This window comes from Chamaea fasciata, unplaced genomic scaffold (assembly GCF_029207755.1).
Source record: "Chamaea fasciata isolate MVZ Bird 193981 ecotype frontalis unplaced genomic scaffold, bChaFas1.0.hap1 SCAF_6, whole genome shotgun sequence".
Lineage (NCBI taxonomy): Eukaryota > Metazoa > Chordata > Aves > Passeriformes > Sylviidae > Chamaea > Chamaea fasciata.
Genome location: NW_027094091.1, coordinates 14,053,011 through 14,071,974, shown reverse-complemented (window position 1 = coordinate 14,071,974; position 18,964 = coordinate 14,053,011). Strand labels below are relative to the sequence as shown.

At 38.4% G+C, this 18,964-nt stretch overlaps 1 protein-coding gene across 2 annotated transcripts in view; it reads left to right on the top strand.

Annotated features, from left to right (window-relative positions):
- The window catches only part of BOD1L1 (biorientation of chromosomes in cell division 1 like 1), a 37,395-nt gene that overhangs the window by 1,210 nt on the left and 17,221 nt on the right, over window positions 1-18,964 (top strand). The window contains exons 3-12 of one of the 2 annotated variants that reach the window (XM_066185475.1): window positions 813-1,003; window positions 2,164-2,775; window positions 3,229-3,378; window positions 4,701-4,867; window positions 5,757-5,880; window positions 6,235-6,379; window positions 7,035-7,110; window positions 8,737-14,827; window positions 16,913-16,974; window positions 18,319-18,388. In XM_066185475.1, coding sequence (XP_066041572.1) covers window positions 813-1,003; window positions 2,164-2,775; window positions 3,229-3,378; window positions 4,701-4,867; window positions 5,757-5,880; window positions 6,235-6,379; window positions 7,035-7,110; window positions 8,737-14,827; window positions 16,913-16,974; window positions 18,319-18,388 — 7,688 coding nt within the window. Of the gene's footprint in view, window positions 1-812; window positions 1,004-2,163; window positions 2,776-3,228; window positions 3,379-4,697; window positions 4,868-5,756; window positions 5,881-6,234; window positions 6,380-7,034; window positions 7,111-8,736; window positions 14,828-16,912; window positions 16,975-18,318; window positions 18,389-18,964 lie in introns of both variants that reach the window. The other variant, XM_066185474.1, reaches the window with a different exon arrangement.

Genomic DNA, 18,964 nt, shown 5'->3' with positions numbered 1-18,964 from the left:
TGGACAGAGAAGAGGTTTTAAGAACTGCTGTTACATTAAAATTATGTCAGACATTTTAACTTGATATAACATTATTTCATGAGGGTTCCTCCGGTCTTTCTTCTCAAATCTTAGACTCATAAGAAACGTTGGGAAATTTCTTCAAAGTACCATGAGTTTGGCCATTAAAATGGGTCAAGCCACGGATTTGGGGACAAACTTAACCGGTTGTGCTGTGGTGGTACCACGGATGACTTGTCCTGAGGACTGTTTGGTTTGTAAGGAAGGGAGCAGTTGTTCTTTCTTGTTAAAGAAGCAATGAGGACAAGAGTTAGTCATAAAAACTATAGGGTCTAAAGAGATAAGCGTTATAGCTGTGGTTTTCTTTTCTGTTTGTTTTTACTGAAGTTTAAGTATGTTCTATGAAGCTCCAGAACTTGCCGCCATATATGGGGCAGAAAGTAACTTAGGGTAGTGGTGAGTGGTTTAGTATGTGTTTATGCCTCATGCCTTCTATAATTCATCTCTTTTTTGCTATGGTAATTGATAACAAAAGGTTTCTTCTAAATTTTTGCCAAAATGTATTTTTTAAGTTAGATCACACTTGTGAGTGTAATTACTGATGATGTAACGATAGGCTGCTTATTGTATTGATTCCCTGTTTTGTTTCTCTAGCACATTTTTTCTTACAGGTATGGCACAGACTAAATGCATAGCTGTGGGAATGCTTAGAAAACTTTGGTGCTTCATTGGAGCACATCTAAATGGTCACATTTCATTAATATATTCTTGAAAACTAATTTTTCATACTGATTTATGTAACTTTGTTCTAGGTCTGGAATGTTGGAATCGGGAATTGACAGAATTATTTCTCAGGTTGTGGACCCAAAGATCAACCACACATTCAGACCTCAGGTGGAAAAAGCTGTCCATGAATTTTTAGCCACGTTGAATCACAAAGAGGAGGCAGGCCCCAGTACATCTCCAAGTGAGGAGAAAGCAGATGCTTCTGTTACAGTACAAGGTATTCTACCATTTCGATGAGCAATCTATTAACAGAAGAATGGGGTTTGAGAGAGCAGAATCACAGACTAGGTTTTCTGTTGCCATATCATTGTTACTGTCAGTATTAGCAAGCTGAGCTCCAGGCAGCATACCAGAACACTTGACTAGTACTCTGTGTCTAAAGGTAGAAAGTAAGAGATGTCACACTGTTACGACCATGTCACTCTTTCACTTCTGCTTGAGATTATGAGGTATTGGTTTATTGTGGGGAGAGGAATTGGTCTCAGTATTATAGGATCAGATAAGACGTAGCTGTAAGAGAAAAATGATGCAACTTTTTGTCCATCAGTAGAGATGAAAAAAATTATTCAAGAGACCGTTACCTGTGCAGTTGCTGTGTGCCATAAAATTTGAATGGCTAAGATCTCAATATTACCTGTATCAACTTCTAAACACTCCTGCCAGTAACTGTCCATTCTTTCCTGTTCTAAGAGACTCCACAGCCATCCATCTACTTGTAACCTTTATTTAAATCGAAGCCTTTTTCCTGTGAGGCCTGCTTCCTTTATAATGGGTTAACAAGCCAGCTGCAGTTCTTAGTGCTAGTCCAATAAACTCTTAGTCATCCGTCCTCAGAGCTGGTTCTAAAATGATGGAAAAGTGCTAAGGTATTTCTGGTAGTCCTGTTGTTACATAGTCGATATGCTGAGTTGATTTTCCTGACGTTTATGGAGATACTAGAGGTGCGGGACCTTTTCCTGCAGTGTCTATATATATGTAATATATATATACTTATTTTATCCAGAGTCATCATCCTACTTAGGATGTTGGTAAAGTTGAACAAGGGCTGTGTTCAGATGTCCTTCCCACTGACAATCCTCACTTTCTCTAGGCTGACCTCAGGAACAGTCACAGAGCCTCTGTGTGTCACAGAGCAAAATGAATCTCTAGAAATGGTACGGTGCTTGCTGCAGGAACGCAGCATCTTGGAGATTTTTGTTCAGTTCTTTATTTTAACCAAAACCTCTCAAGGCAAACAAAATTAGTCAAATAGTTCGGTTAACTATACGTATTTTGTAGAGAGTGCTTGTTCTGTTTCTTTTCACTTGTTTAACCTTCTGTCTGAACAGAACTGTGGAAATTAGGGTGAAGTAAAACTATTCTTTCTTACTATTCAAGGTGTCTCTGCTACAACTCCAAGTGCTAATGTAGCTAGTGATGCAATGTCCATTTTGGAAACAATAACTTCTCTTAACCAAGAAGCAAGTGCTGCCAGGGCTTCAACAGAGACCTCAAATCCCAAGAACAATGACAAAGTTGCAAAAAAACTCTCATCTCAGCAGAGTGTGGATGGTAGCACTGATAAAGAGAGAAATGCAGAGGACTTGCCAGAAAGAGAGAAATCAATTTGTGACCTTTCTGGAGAAGGAGCTGAAACACTTGCAAAGTGTGAAGATTTAAATGAGCTTCCCTGCCAAAGTGAAGAAATAAAAAATTCAGCAAAGGATACTAATATTTTGACTTTTACAAGTAAAGATGTTCAACAGGAAAGCGAAGATGTAAAGAGTAAACTATTGGATAAATCTGACAGGAAACCAGAGAGCAGTGAAAAAAGTGAAAGAAGAAAAGAAAAGAAGGAAAAGCTTGACAAGAAGTCTGATCATTCAAAGAAAGGCGATGATACTACAAAGTCAAAAGAAGAAAAACAAACAAAAGAGTCAGAACCAGTGAAACAATTAGCTCCAGAAAAAAATAGCAATAAACATAAAACAGCTGAAAGCACTAAAGAAGGTATGGTGTGGGCAATGTTCTTCCTCAAAATATGGATAAGGAGTGATATTTTTAACTTTATTCAGGAGTTGAATCAGTATATTTGGAATCTAAGTTTTCTGCGAGTTCTGGCAAACTGGTCTGCTAGTGACAATTAGACTTGATCCATCTCTCTTAACTCAGGTACCTGAATTAGGAGTCAGATGTGTATGATTGGTCATCTTAATCTGGCAAGTTCTCTCAACAAGTTCAGTCTTAATTTAAAAGTTTACATTTCTACCTCAGAGTAATTTTTGTTTTGAATAAATCAGAGTTAGCCTGGTTATTTCATTATGGTATTATAATTTTGTTTTCTTATTTCCAATTCTTAACATAGTTTGATATTAGTGAAAAAATCGATGTTTTGGTAGGAAAAGTTTCACAAACTCAGTGTTCTGCCTTACAGTTCTTTGTTTTTACTTTTTCCTTTGCAAGAAAATATGTTAATAGATTCAGATATGGATGTACTCAGTGACATCACAGTCAGCTCTGTCCATACCAGTGACCTTTCTTCCTTTGAAGAGGAGAGTGAAGAGGAGCCTGTAATTTCTGACAGTACTGAAGAGGGGGAGATCACGTCAGATGGTAAAATAATTGCATTGTTAACTGGCAGTAAGGAGTATGTAATGCTTTTGAGTGTACCATGTCATAAATTTGAGGGTTTGCAATATTGTACCTATCTATGAAAGAGACTTTGAATGTGAACTGGATAGTATTTGTGCAGTTGCAAAAGGTGAATAGTGGATTTACTTTTTGAATATTTTTCTTCATGTAATATAGTTTGGTATATTCTAAACATTGTAGATCTTTTTTATGCTACTGTATTGCATAGATGACAAAAGCACTTAAAGGAGAATGTCACTTTTCTGCAGGGTTCTTCCCCTCCCGTCTGCCATGAACTTGGTATAACACCAGAGTGCTTTGTGATCCCAGAGTAGTGGTTGTAGCTGACTTTGTAGATCAGATTGGGTTTCAAGCTTTAGGATTCAGGAACTTTGTCACAGTAGAAAGAACAGGAATGTATCTAGCTTTAAAAGTTCAGGAACACCAAGTTGTTTCACTGACTGCGTTGCTTTTTTGTGTTCTCCCTGTCTAGTACAGACTTCAGACTCTGATTTCTGCAGTTAATAAAACTTGATACTTTATAATGCAGAATGCTTTAGTACCTGAATTGAGTTCTCTCTAGTATGCTCACAGCTTACCTTTTCTATTCTAAAAATACAATTTAGAAGCACTGAATCACTTGTGTATTCTCTTGCTTTGATCTTACCTTGAAACATGACAGATTGTGTTCAGTTATGACTAAATATTTATGTAATGAAAGCCGGCCTTTATGTTTCAGGAATATAAATAATTTGTACAGTATTGCACTATTTTTAGTAATCCTGATAAAACTGAAATAGATTTATCTTTTTGTACTTGATTAATACTTAGATGTGTGTAACCAACAGTGTGTTTTGTGTATGTATTTCAGTAAGTCAACTAGTTTTTATGTACTCAGATACTGTACTGGTATTTCTGGTGTGGGGAGAATTATGATTTAATGCATAGCAGAAATTATATTGACTTCTCATGCATAGCTAGTTACTAAATACTGCATGTAAAGGGGCAGCAGGACTACAGGCAAGAGGGGTAAGCCCAGGTTTTGTGTCCTGGTTTACTACCAGATTTGTCTCATGGAGTTTTTTGGCTGAATGATGTACACAAACACATCAATGCACTTTCTATGTTTTCATAATCTAGTGAAATTTTGATGCTAAATGGATTAAATTTTTTTAACTGTTTATGGTTTTAAAGTAAATAATTGCTGATACATTTTGAGTAGCTTTGCCTTCTCAAAAATTACGTTGAAAGCACTGCCCTAATTTATCAATTTATCTCTACACTCACCAACCTTGCTTTAGATGAGGAGGAGAAAAGCAGTCACAGTAAGATGAAGCCGCCTGCGAACGAGCTGAGCGATGGGAAGGCCAAGCCTGTTCGCCACGGTTACGTTCGCAAGCCTTTCCTGTACTCCAAGTACTTCAGTGATTCTGACGATGAGAGAACTGTAGAGCAGCGCCGGCAGTCCATTGTAAGTGCAGGCTTTGCTACTGCTTACATTCTGGCCCCAACACTTTTTGAAGCAGAAATTCCCCTTCTGGTTTGGTTGTGGTTTGTGTGAGGAGGAGTCTTCCATTTCTTCTCCCTTCAGGGTTTTTATTCCCCATGTACTACACCTGCCTTTTCTTCAGGTTTTCAGCAGGATGGTGTGATCTGCTCTCTACCACAGCACTCTGCTGTGCTGGTTATAGTTTGAAGGCTTCTGGCAGAGAAAGCAATGACAGAATTTTGTTTCCTTCCCCTCCCCTCAAAATACAGTGAGAATTTGGATGAAAAAAGTAGCCCATATCTACCTGCAGCCTGCCTTCAGTGGGGTTTTTTAGTAGATCAGGCTTGTGTTGAGTACTGCAGGCTACTTCGTTAGCCCAGCTCTTTACAGTTGTAGTCCTTGCTGACCATGAAATCAGTAGTTTGTAGCAATTCTGCAGCCACTGAGAATGTAAACAGAGATTTAAGTGTGTGCGCTCTGTTCTGTGGCAGAAGGGTCAGCACAAAGAAGAGGGAGCAGCAGTTCTTTTAAATTTTCCCTGTTGGCCAGATACATACATTTATAGTTACACATATAGTAAATATGTGCATATTGTATTTACATACTAATAAAGCGTACCGTCTTTGAGAAGGTTGCATAGCTTCAGTCTGCAGTGTTGAGCAGCAAGGAAATTCTGGAACTCCGCTAATTAAACTTCACAAAAATATTAGAGAATTCCGTTAACTTTTATATGATTTCTAAAGTGTATTTATATTGTAGTTTGCCTTAAGCTACAGTGTTTTGTTTTCTATGGGGTTTAGACTTATATTTGTAGTCAAAGGATGCTCTTTGACCTAATGTAAATTGTTTTCCTTGGTTTTGTATTTTTTAGGCCAAAGAAAAAGAAGAGAGACTCCTTAGAAGACGAATTAACAGAGAGAGACTTGAAGAAAAACGTAAACAGAAGGCCGCAGAAAAGACAAAATCCCTAAAAACTGGAAGTCAGAATGCTAAAGGTATGAGAAGAAAAGCTGTGAGTAGCCCACACCACCCTGCTCTCGCTTACTCTCTGTAGAAAAAAACATTCAGCTTTGAATAATGGTCATATAGGTCTGTAGTCGTTTCCTTCCCTTCATAACCCAACATCTCAACAATGATGTAACAGAAAAAATTATAATGCAAAGTATTAATACAGAATTTCTTCTTCACTTTTTCATATATCCATTACACTGCTTAAGCTCAATTAATTCCTATCTAACTTCTATTCTCTGCTACACCTTACTACTCTCTATACTGCTTTCTGTCATGTTTATAGCTGAAACACTAATATAATGATGGGTATGTATTTCACCATTTGTGTATTTTTTTAGGAAAAAGTGGCTTGCAATTAGAAGAACCTTCATCAAAAAGTCTAGAGTCAAAAACTATTGGTACCAGCATTAAAGACGTGCTTAAAGAACAGAAATTTCTGGAAAAAAAGGTGGCCCTGAGCAGAAAAAGAAAAAGAGATTCAAGGTATTCATGTATTTGCTCAAAAGGACTTAATGTTTTGAATATCCATTTTTGCAGATTCTTTTCTACTTTGTACTTAGCCTTATCCATTTATACAGTTTTCTCTTTAAATATTTGTATAATATTGTTACTAATAAACATGAAATTTGGGCAGAAAAATTACAGCTGATCTAATATGTTGCAGCTCAGACTGCAGTAGCAGTCCTTATGTGTTTTTTCACAGAATGGTAATAAAGGCATGAGAATGGAGAGCTTTTACATGTTTGTGCTAATAGGCAAGTCAGGTTGGCTTCATCTTTAGATTGATGGTACGTACCTGTAGGTACGTACCTGTGTACGTAGCCGTCTCCATATAGGTAAATATGGGGCAAAGAGAACTCTTTACACATTTTACAGGAACAACAACAGTACTAATGTCGTACTAATACTGCTTAAAAGCGCTGGTGATCAGGGTATTTTTGAGGCTGATATATATAATTTTATAAGAGAAAAAAGCTTGGGCAAATTCGTTAGTCAGAAGTTTGGTGATCATGTTCTGTTTCTATATTTTTAGTGGGCATTTCTCTCTCACGTTCAGCTTTGAAAGTAGAAAGTTTACAAAGTAGTGTTAGGGTGGTACCAATTGTTCTTTGTTAAATTGTCCAAATACCTGTTTCAGGCATGCTGAAGATAGCTGCAGAAAGAAAAATGAGCCATCTGAAGAAGATTCTAAAGAAATGCAAAAGGCAAATGAGGTAGGTGTCTCTTACTTATAAATCTTCCTTTTAATTTTAGTAGTACTCTTTCATGTGTGCACACCAATTGCTTTCATTCTCACTAATCAGTTTTTTCTTGCCTGTTCCTTTGGTTGTATTAGTGATCTGACATCATTGTAGTAATGTTTCCTGAATTCCAATAGCCACTGAAATGTGGTCTGTGTATTCAGTGCTGATCCCTGTTGTAGTGGAACCTGAGGTGTAGTTTAAGCCCTAATCTGTGAAGCATGCTGAGTTTTTAAAAAGGGCAGTGTCTTATTTGAGAAGACTTGAGCTTGATCTGTTTAAAATTCTTGCTGGAAAGTTAAAGGAATTTTAACTTTGGACTGTGCTCCAAACGCAAAAGGAAAGAAAGAGAATTTTATGAATGACATTGTTTAAATTAAAAAAGGTGGGAGTGAAAGTTCAAGTAGAACTCTAGTCTCGGGTTTGATTCTCTTTGCCCAAGATTCAGGTGGTAGTTCAAGAGAGTCTTTTTTGCCCTCTCAAGGCTCTTAGCCAGACATGAGAAAGAAGCGGAGTCTTCAAGGTCTTATTTTTCTTGATTTCTTGCGTTGTTTATTATTTTCTTATCTTAAAATGTTCTCTGTGCCCGGCCGAGATGTTCACAGCTGTTCGGACACAGGACGATTCCCCTCCTCAATGGGAGGTCGCTACCTTTTATACAGATAACTGTGTGTATATTATTTACAATTATGTGCCAATGCCTATTACCTATACTAAATGGGTCAACTCTACTCTGACCCAATCTCCTTTAACCACTTTGTGCCACTGTCACCAGAAGATGGACGCCAGGGGAGAAGAAGGAAGAACTCAGGGCACCACCCTAAATCCTCCATCTTGTCCCCCATGTATCTACATACTAACAACCCTAAAACTACAAAATTTTCCACCCTGTGACACACTACACTGCTGACTGTCACACCTTTGTGACTTGTAATTCTTCTCTCAGTGTTAGAAGCTTTTTTCCATGGACTGAAGTCAAAGACTGTGTCCTCCTGGGCTCTGTGCCAGGGTCTCCAACCCCCCTGGACCAGATCCACACCCGCCTGTCCAGGATTCAAACCCTCTTGTACAGATCTCAAACCCTCTTGCTCAGGTCCCAAACCTCTCTGCCAAGGTCTGTGACCTGCCAGGGCATCCAGAGGGATGCCCTGGACTCCAGCAGTCTAGATGTATCTCTTTTAGGTTTTGGTGTGGTTTTAGTTTCGGATTTTTAGTTGCAGTTTTGTTTTACCAGACAGCATAATAGCTGTTTAAAGTAGCTTACAGAGTACTTGAAATTGGGATTGTCCATTCAAAAACCTTTTTAAGTCATTTTAGAAAAATTACCATATAAAGAAAAGATAAATAAAGTTCAGACAGCTTAAGGATAGCTTCTTCTGCTTTAGATTTTTCCACTACAGCAGATAGCTGAAATGAAAACGACAATTTTCATTTCCTGACTGACTATATTTTAGATGAATTATTATTACAATGTTAAGTCTGTTCCCTAGTGTATTGGGGGTTTTTTTGAGAATTTGTGCTTGCCAGATCTGTTCAGGCATGTAAGTGAAGGAACTGTGTAATATGTACTTACATATATTTTAAAAATCTCTTTTGTAGACTTGTGAAAAAAATTCTTCCAAGGAATTGAAGCACAATCATGGAAAAAATGAAATCTCTAAACAACTTAGAAGACTTTCAGAATGGGGGCATTCAGCTGAGGAAAGCAAAAATGATTCTAAAGCAGAAAAAGAGCATAAAAGAAAAACCTCCACTTCTCTTCAGGCTGAAGGAGCTCAGCAGGACAGTGAAACAAGGGATCCAAAAAAACAACTGGATAAAGTAGAAGTCAATACTGAAGAACCACAGAAGCAGAAATCCGTATCTAAGAATGAGAAACACCCCAAAAAAGATACTGACACAGAAATTCAACATATGAGAAATTCTGCCAAAAAAGAAGCCAAGTCTTACAGAGATAAAAATGAAAAGGAAAGAACTGCTTTAGAAGATAAACTTTCTTTAAAGCACAAATGTAAAGGAGATGGTATTCACAAGTCTGGTGAAGATGTTGAACCTCATTCATTTGAGCGAAGTTTGAAAGGAGAGGATGGTGGCCAAAAACATAATCAACAAATAAAGGTTTCCTCAGATGACAAATGTGAAAGGAAAAGTAAACACCGAAGTGAACGGAAAGTATCAGTAACAGGAAAAGATGGAAAAAACCCTTCTGAATCAACCTTAAAGGCTGAAGAATTGCTGCGGAAAGAAAACAAAAAAGACAGACATCTCTCAACAGACAAACCAAGAGCAGAATGCAAGACCAAAAGGTCCTTGAGTGATTCTAAGCCACAAAAGGACTCCCTAAGTGCCTCAAAGCAACCTAGTTCAGCATCACACAGAAGGAGCGAAAGCTACTCAGAAGATAAACATGAAATAGAATCAACTAACTCTGAAGATGGTGTTCATAAAGATAGACGAAGGTCCAAGAGCCTTGCAGAAGACAAGAATTTGTTAAAGTCCAAGTCAAAGAGTCATAGTAAACAGTTCAAAGCATCTGACACAGAATTACAGGACTTAACAAAACAAGACACTGGACAGAAACTAGACAAAGATAAGAGCCTGGAAGACAATGATTCAGATAAACAGCACAAATCCAGGAATGAAGATAAAGGTTTGGAGGAGAGTGGTGCTGAGTTTCAGCTTGCAAGTGGCCCACAGTCAACTCAGGGATCACAAAAAGACTTTAGTCATAGAGTTAAGTTACATTCTGGAGAAAAAGGGGCTGTAAAAGAGAAATACAGAGGTGATAAAGATTCAAGTAATTCCAAACTAGAAAGAAGGCTCTCTGCTGAAGGTCATAAAAGCAGAAACTTAAAGCACAGCAACAAGGAAATAAAGAAGAAGGAAGAGAGCATCAAATTGGAAGATAAAGATACTAAAGAAATGGATAGTGGGCATGAGAGATTATCTAATGTCACAATGGCAGTGGATAAAAAGCAAAGCAAGAAGCTATCCTGTGAAAACAGAAAAGGCAGTATATCAAACCAAGATTTGCTTAAGGAGGAAAAGCAGTCAACTAGCACAACTGAAAGTAGCCAGGTTGCAGCTATGAATAATGATGACTTGCAAGCTGGTCATGGGGAAGAGCTGATGGAACTTGATTTGAAAAAAACAAAAGCACAGGAAACATCTAACATTGATGGAAAAAACATTCAAAACTCTTTCCAAACCACAGATGCCAAGTTTACAGTAAAACAAAAAGGATCTCGTTCTATTTCAAATAAGGAGTTAAAACACAGCTTGGCAGATCCTGAAGCCTGTGAATCACAGTTTCTGCCTGCAGCTGAAAAAACTGTTGAACAAGAAGATACTTCTAATAAACAAGTTGGTGCCTTAGACCCTTTGTCCAAAAAAGCTTCCATGGCTCAAGGGCCCAGTAAACAAGGGGCTTATAAAACAAGTGTGTACGAAACAAGTGGTAGAACCTTAAAGAATGTGTCCAGTAAAGATCAGGCTTCGAAAGAAAGCAGAAGACCAAAGAATTTAAAAACTGTGATAAATTCTAATTCAGATGATGTTCCTTTAGTAATTAATTCTTCAAAAGAGGATGCTGCTTATGCAAAGTCCACGGATATGGAAGTCTCTGATTTTACAGATTCTTTAGGTACCATGTCTAAAGAATGCCACAATTCAGATGGGACATCCTTATTGAAAGATGCTTTCCTTTTGAAGAATGATACAGCACAGGTTGTATACATGGAGCAAGATGGTGCTGTGCCAAGTTCTGTCATGAAAGATGATGGTGACAGCACCTGCATGGCAAACAATATGGAAAAAGTTAATGAGGTGTCCCAGCCTGAGGAACAGGCAATGGAAGACAGTACAGCTGGGTTATGTAGGCAAGAAGATTACAATGAAGCAGCAAAGTCAGAAAGCTCTCAATATAGGGAGTTAAAAAGAAAAGATGAAAACTTGGTGTCTGACATAACTGAAGATCCTGGAAATGTAACAACAAAAGAACATATCGTAAGAAGAAAAGGAAGAGAGTGCTTGAATATAGATCCTTCCACAAAGGGAGAAAGAAGCACCATGATGGATAGTGTGGAAAAGAACAAGGTGCATGACGCTGATGATATGATCCAGTCTTCCTCTGTTTTAGTGCCTGAAAGAGTTCCTGAGGAAAGTTTCAAAGGTTCTGTTATAGCCAATGGGCAAGAAGGGACTAATGTGGTTGGCATGGAAGACAAAACTGAAAGTAATGCTGTAGGTACCAGTGCAGGAAGTAGTAAACTCAGTTCATTGTACAGCAGCCTACAAAAAACTCCGGCTAGTGTGATAGGAACTAGCACAGAAAAGATCACTGAGAGCACTGCAATGGCAACTAGTACAGGAGGAGAAAGAGCTGAGCGTACATCACATTCTGGGAAGGACAGTGTTGCTACAACCACTTGCTCAGAAGAAGAAAATGAGGTGTCAGTAATCTGCACAAGCATAGAAGCTGATGAAGGTTTCACAACTGGCGTATGGGTAAAACGCAGTGAGGGCTGCAGTTTTGTCACAGGAGCAGATATTGGTGACTGTACGGTTGCAGCAGCTGAAGAAGGTGGTGGCAGTGTTGTCACTGAAGGATTAGCAGAAAGTGAAAGCTTCCTAACAAGTACAGAAGGAGAAGAAAATGGTGACTGTACCATGGTTGATGCAGAAGAAGATGGTAAGAATTCAGTGAACCCAAGTGAAGTTGAAGACACTGTGAATAGTGCTGGGACAGAAGAAAAAGATGATGCTGTGACTAGTGCAGGCTCCGAAGAGAAGCAAAAGACCTCAACTTGTGTAGATACAGGCAAATTTGAAAGTTCTGTGTCCTGCTTAGGTGAAATGGAGAGTGATGGAGCTGTAACTAGTGCAGGGACGGAAACAGGTGAAGGGTCAACCAGTGGTGATAATTTAGGTGAATTTAGGGGCAATGTGACAGCTGGCCAAGTAAAAGAACATGAAGGTACAGTGACTTGCACAGGTGCAGAAGAAAGAGGTCATAACTTCATCATCTGCTCTGTGACTGGAACAGATACCCAAGGAGAAAACACTGTCACTGGTGCATGTATTGCAGTGGTCGCAAACAACAGTGCCACAGCTGGAACTAGCAGTGACAAATCTGAGGATACTGTAACTGGCGAAAGTGCAGTTACGAGCACAGGGATAACCCCAGAAGATGATGCTGAAATTTCAGCAGTCTGCACAGGGCTAGAAGACAGCAACGAGGGATTTGTAGTTTGTTTAGAAGCTGAAAAATGTGAAAGTCTAATGGACAGTACAAGGGCAAAGAAAGAAGCCAGTATCACTACAGTCAGTGTAGGTCTGTGTGATGATGAAGGTTTTGTGACTAGTACAGGCTCAAAAGAAGAGGATGAAGAAGGTGAGGACATTGTGACCAGTACAGGAAGAGGAAATGAAGAAAGTGAGCATGCTTCTACTTGTACAGGAGTGGAAAGTGAAAGTGCCCTAATTTGTATAGGTGCAGAAGAAGGTGAAAGTTCCATTATCTGCATAGTTGCTGAACAAATGGAAGCTGAGTCAGGAGTGGCTGGCACAGATACAAATAAACTTACTGTCGACAGCATGACAAGTGCAGAGAAAGAAGCTAATTGTGGCACAGACTACAAAAATGGTAAAGGCATTGTTGAAAGCAGTGTGACCAGTGCAAGTGCTGCAGATGAGGGTGCCTTAGCTGCACAGAAAGGAAAGCGTGAAGGCACCTTGCTTCCCTCAGATGCTGCAGAATGTGAGGGTCCCATGACTAGTGCTATGGCAGTGCAAGATAAGACACAGTTTGGTGCTGAAGGCAAACATGAGAATGCCATGATTTCCTTTGACAGCAGAGAACTTGATGCCTCTATAAGTAGTGCAGTTCCAAAGAAAAATGAGACTTCTCTTGCTCCTGCTGACAGAGAAGTAAAAGTAAAAGGTGATGTCATCTCTACCAGCACCATGGAAGATGCTCCTTTACATTCAGCCGCAGATGCTGAGGAAGGTTCACTTGCTGTTCCTAGAGTAAATGAAAGTGGGGAAAGCTCTATGATCTTAATAGACAGTGAAGACACAGTGCCTATGCCCAGCACAGCTACAGAGTTTAAAGAGTGTGTGAATACTTCTAGCAGTAAGCAGGAGAAAGATGAGTGTACTATGATTTCCACCAGTATTGTGGAGGAATTTGAGGCTCCTATGTCAAGTGCAGCTATTGAATATGATGGTCAGCTCCCCTCTGTGAAAACAGAAGAAACGAATGAGAACGCTGCGGTTTCTGTAGATATGGAAGTGTATGAGGTTCCCATGCCTAGTGAATCCAGCACAGGAGGAGATGATAACAGTGATGATGGAAGTCACCCAACTGCTAGTGGTAAGGAAGAAAAGGATGAGTGTGCTATGATTTCCACAAGTGTTGTGGAGGAGCAAGTAATACTAATGTCAAGTGAAGTCACAGAAGAGGTGATTCAGCGTATCTCAGACACGGAGTCAAAGAATGAAACGCTAATGATATCTACAAGTACAGCAGAATGTTTTGAACCTCCTATGTCTAGTGTAGCTATGCAAGATGAAAACAAACTCGCTGCTTCAGGAACAGAAGGAAGATATGAAGCTGCTGTGATCACTACAAGCATGACAGAAGAATGTGAGATAGTCCTGATCAGTGCAGCACCACAAGCTGAAAATCAGCTCATTGTAGCAGGAGATGAAGGTGCCATTCTCTCTCCGAATGCATCAGAGGAATGTAGGGTGGTGGAGACCACTGCAACTGTAGATGAACAGTTTGGACTAACTGCTTTCGATGCAGATGGGAAAAGCAAAGGTTCTGTGATTTTTGTGGGAAAATGTGGAGCTCCTGTGCTAAGAGTTGCAACTGAGAGTGAAGATCAACACACTGCTTCAAATACAGAAGATAAGGAGGAGGGGGCAGTGATCACTCTGAGCACAATGGAAGAATGTGATAGTCTCTTCACCTTTACAGTCATAGAAGAAAGTCAGCTTGCTGCTGAGAGTACAGAAGTAAAAGACAAAAGTGAAGAAAGTTTGAATACTGCTAACCAGATTGAATGCATCCTTTCAACTCCAGACCCAGAAAAAAGTGGGAATTCTTTGCCTGTTACTGGTAGAGAGAACGAAACACATGAGAGTGGGGTGAGGACAGAAGCAGCAGCATCCCAGGCCACAGTAGACAGCGAAATCACAGAAACAGATGAAAGTGCGGTTAACCTCATGAGTGTAGATGAGGCCCTTTGCGTGGAGATTAGTACAGAGACTGCTGAGAGTCCTTCCCCAGAGGCAGGTGAGGACGATGAGCAAGCTGAAGAGGTTTTGCATGAAGATGTTACATCAGAACTCTCTAGTACAATTTCAGAAGCAGTGAGAGAGAGTGAAGCTGTAAAGAATGTAAACAATAAATTAAATTCAAACATGCTTTTAGAAAGTGACTTTTCTGAAATAAGGACTCCTATGCCTAAGACCCAGGCTCTTTCCTTAGCTTCTGCAAATGAAATGACTGTAAACACCAGCCATGGGGAAGTAACAGTAGAAGCAGAACTAGGGAAGAAAAGGGACTTCACTTTGTTGCATGTAGAAAAGCTACATGACAGTGGTGACAAAACAAGCTTGGTCAAAACAGATGATACTGGCACTGAAGTTACTTTTCAGGAAAGTAATGCAACTTTTAATTCAGGTGAGGATTTTTTTTTTTTCATTCTTCAGTTTATAAGTTGTCATAAACAGATGCATTTTACCATTATAGTTAGAAATAACTTCAAATAGTAACTTCAGATATACCTCACTTCTTCATTAGTTGCGAAATGGCTATTAATATACTTAAGAATTGGTGACAAATAAATAAGCATGTAATTCTGGGCAAGCAAGGCCAACTGAGCACTGTTACCTAAGTTGTGTTGGAAAACAAATATTGGAGTGCAAAAAATTGCTAAAATGCATTGACTTAAAGTTGTCAGCTAATATATAAAGTTATTTGCAGAAGGTATTTATTGTGGAGGTACACATGGGTTTTGTTACTAATGTGTTACAAAATTCAAGAAGGTTTTTTAGGAAAGGGGGTGTATTTCATTTTGATGTAAGTTCATCAGTTTAGAAAGGTAACTTCATAGTGATTTTGAAGGTTAAGATTGGCCATCCTCAATCACAACTGCAGATTTTCTCTGGGTCATTATTTAGTGGTCATGTTCAGATTCACTGTATTGCACTTAATTTTGTCTTGTGAATACACTTTAAATGGTTCTGCTTTCTGTTACAAAGGAATCAGTCAGTTATCCTAAATAAGTATTTTAAGCGAGTGGTAGATGTCTATTTTAAATAGAAAATAATAGTATATGACATTAAGGATATCTTACTCTATATCCAGATCTATTTTTCTATGCTAGCATTTGAAGTGGATCTGCATAGTTGTTGGTTCCTTAAATACAGTAAAATGAACATCCTGCTATTTTTGACCTTGCATCTCCTTGACCCTCTGAAGTAGCTGAAGCACTAATTTTTTTTAAATTAATGAGTTGTGTAGATGCTTTAATGAAGTCACAATTGTGACTTCATTATAAATTTTGGAGAAATTAAACTGTAGAAAAATCTGTTTATGCCACAGAAATTGGAATGATGCTGATCAAGTACTATTTTTAAAATATTTTCCTTCTTATGTCTGTCTTTGCTATAATTTCAAAAAACATTTTATAATGTGGGTTTAGGTCCAGTTTCTCAAAGACTGACTTTATTCTCTAGTTTTATTGACATTTGGGTTGAGAAACCTGTCTCTGCAGATTTTGGGATTTTAGGAATTTTTTTCTATGAAAGATACTGGTTTGGTAAGCTTGAAAAGTGTTATTTGCTGTTTATACAAGAGGCAAATGAGCCATGAAAGTGTAAAATGCTACACAGTCAAGTATTCCTGTCTCGGTGCTTGCCTTAATCCTTGTTGTCCATTGATGTAGCTTTTGTAAAAGGTAATGGTACTTATTTTGTGAACTGCAACCATAATTTAATCACTTGACATGCATCATTAGTAAATTATCATGTTATAACTACTTTTTGTTTAGGAAAAGCTGTCTAAACAGGCTTCTGAAATAGGTTTCTAAAAATGCTGTAGAAGTCATGTGACAATGCTTTTGCCATGGTCTGTTGAGATGTTATAAGCATACAGTTGTTCCCCTGGGGAATGAAATAGGAAGGGGTTTTATGCTTTTCTGAAACCACATTGATACTAACAGGAACTAGTGAGTTTTCAGTCTCTGTAGAAATTGGACTTTTCAGTAGTTATATTTCCAGAGCTGACAGATTCAAACCTAATTGTCATTTAAAGCAAAATATATCCTTAGTTTTAAGTCTTAACTCTGCATTTATCGATACAGAGGTAGTTTGCTGTTTGGAATTTGGTCTAAAAAAATCTGTTGATGGTTTCTTTTTGAAGGAAAAGCAAGAAGAAAAAAGAGTTAGAATTCATAAACAAGCAAGAAAAAAAAGCCAAAGTCACAATTCATAAGTAAGCTGTGGTAAATCCTGATACCCCATATTTTCCAAGCCTTTTGTATTTAAGGAAAACATAGCAGTACTTGTGTTCTTGCAGATGCCAAGTTTGGGTTTTATTGAGCTGGTTTGCTGTAAACAGACCGGCTATTGTTTTGTTGTCCACAGGAAGAGTTTAAGTTCATGTGCTGAATTCATGAGTGGTACTGAGAAATTGCATTCTACTGTAGCATGAGATAAATGCATGATGTAATCTGATAATTTTAACATATTTGTATTTCATCAGGCAATAATACAGCCTTACCAAAGTTGGCAGAAGAACTCAAAATTACTTTGAGCACTGACAAGGTATTTATGTTATTTTGAAAAATTTTAGTGCACTGTTTCTTGCTTATTCTTACATCTTGCTTTCTTCCTGTACCTTTTGATTTTTTGTGCAGCAAAAATGAAGCCTTAAAAATTTAAACTGGAGAACTTGAAAAGAGTCATTTTTCAGGTTATTCAGCTGTAGTTTTCTAAGCAGCTGGCTTTTAAATTTTGGGCTGTCCGTGTTATTCTGTGTTAGGAATAATTCCCTCCTTCAGCCATCCTTTCTGTGACTGAGACATTGAAGTTTGTTTTTTTTAAAAACTGGTCATACTCTGTGCATGTTGCGTGATAGTGCTTGTAAAATAGTCACCCACACCCCAGCTCTAAGAGCTGGCAAATGTTGGTTTAGTCCTTTGAACCAGTAAACAAACCTACACTGCTGTTCATTGCATTGCATCACTTCCTGGCCAGTCTTCAGACTCACACATCCATGTGTTTGAGCAACACTTGCTGCTGATAACTACAGCCCATTATCTGCTGTCACAGAAGAGTGGGGCACCCTGGATAATCCGGAGTGTTTGGGCTCATGGTCAGCTTGAGTAAGACCAAAGCTGAGTCTGTGGCTGGGCTGTGTTCCATAGTAGGCAGCATTCCATGTGGTTTAATTCTTCATTCCGATTCAGGAGTGCATTCATGTATCTTGCCAAGCTCTTAGAATAAGTTTTTGAGGGATAACATGGTTCAGAGCTTCAAGTATCTATGAAAGGGTGGACTTCAGGAAAGTAGAAGTCAACTTCAGTCTGGTGGGAATGAACATCTGCACTGTTTACCAGCTTAACATGGTTCTAGAGTCAGTATAGCCATAATGTGGAACTGTAGCTGAGTTTTCAATGTTCAGATCAGACTTAATACACTTAGCTCCATACTGCATTATTTATGCTATGGTAACTTTGAGCTGATCTGCAACTTTCTTTTTTTTTTAAAGCAAGAAAACCTAAAAAATCCACCCAAAACACAAGTTGGATATCACTGTACCTTGTTATACACAGCAGATCCCTTTTTTCCTTGTATAGATGAACTCTTCTAGGCTATTGCTTGTATTTTGAACTCAGAGTAGGTGTTGCACCTTGAATTCCTGAAATCTGCTTTTTTAGGCTAATCTCTGGTGCTAATTGTAACTCTAAGGTCAAATCTAAATACTGTACTGTTGAACTCAGCTCTGACTGTTCCGTCTTAATATATGTACTGATGTCTTCATAAGAAGGTTTTTGAAGACTTTTATAGTTCATGGTAAGACAATGTTCATCATGACGTGAAGGAGCAGAGTGAGACACACTTGTTCTGAATATCTGCAATATTTGTTTCTTTTGATTTTGCATTTAGTCACAACAGCCTGAAAGTGCAAGAAGCGAAGAGGGATGTGTGGATCGTCAATCTAAAGAATTGCAAAAAGGTGATTTTTTTACTGATGCTACTTACTTTCATGCTGACGGGACTATTACTTTTGATGGGAGGGTTGCAGGTTTGTTAAATATGACATATAAAGGAATTGAAAAAAGCCTTCAGAAATCTTTGAACGTATCTAGGAGTTCAGGAGCCCTTGAATTTGGTTTATGGGAAAGTAGGGTCAGACTTTTCTGCCAACATGATATGCTGAAAGTAGGAAAGGATTTTTAAATTTGAGATTTAAAAAAAAAAGCTGCTAATATTCTACTTAAAATCAATGAATAAAGAAAAACGTTTGTCCAGGACAGATACAGAAACTTCCCCAAGGAATAGCTTTCTTCCGTATAGGTTTAGAACATCCTGGTTTTAGGGTGCTGTGACAGGCCTTGTGAGGATATGAAAAGAGTAAGTACTATATGACAAGTCACAGAGACTTTACAGAAAAACGCTGGGGTTTTTTTCTTCTTACTCTCCAAAAGATTAAAACAATTGTGGCCATCCACTCAAATTTGAAAAGCAGTTTTAAGTAGGTAATCATCTGGTAAAAAACCTCAAATCGTGAACTTGGATCTGTGCTCAGTAA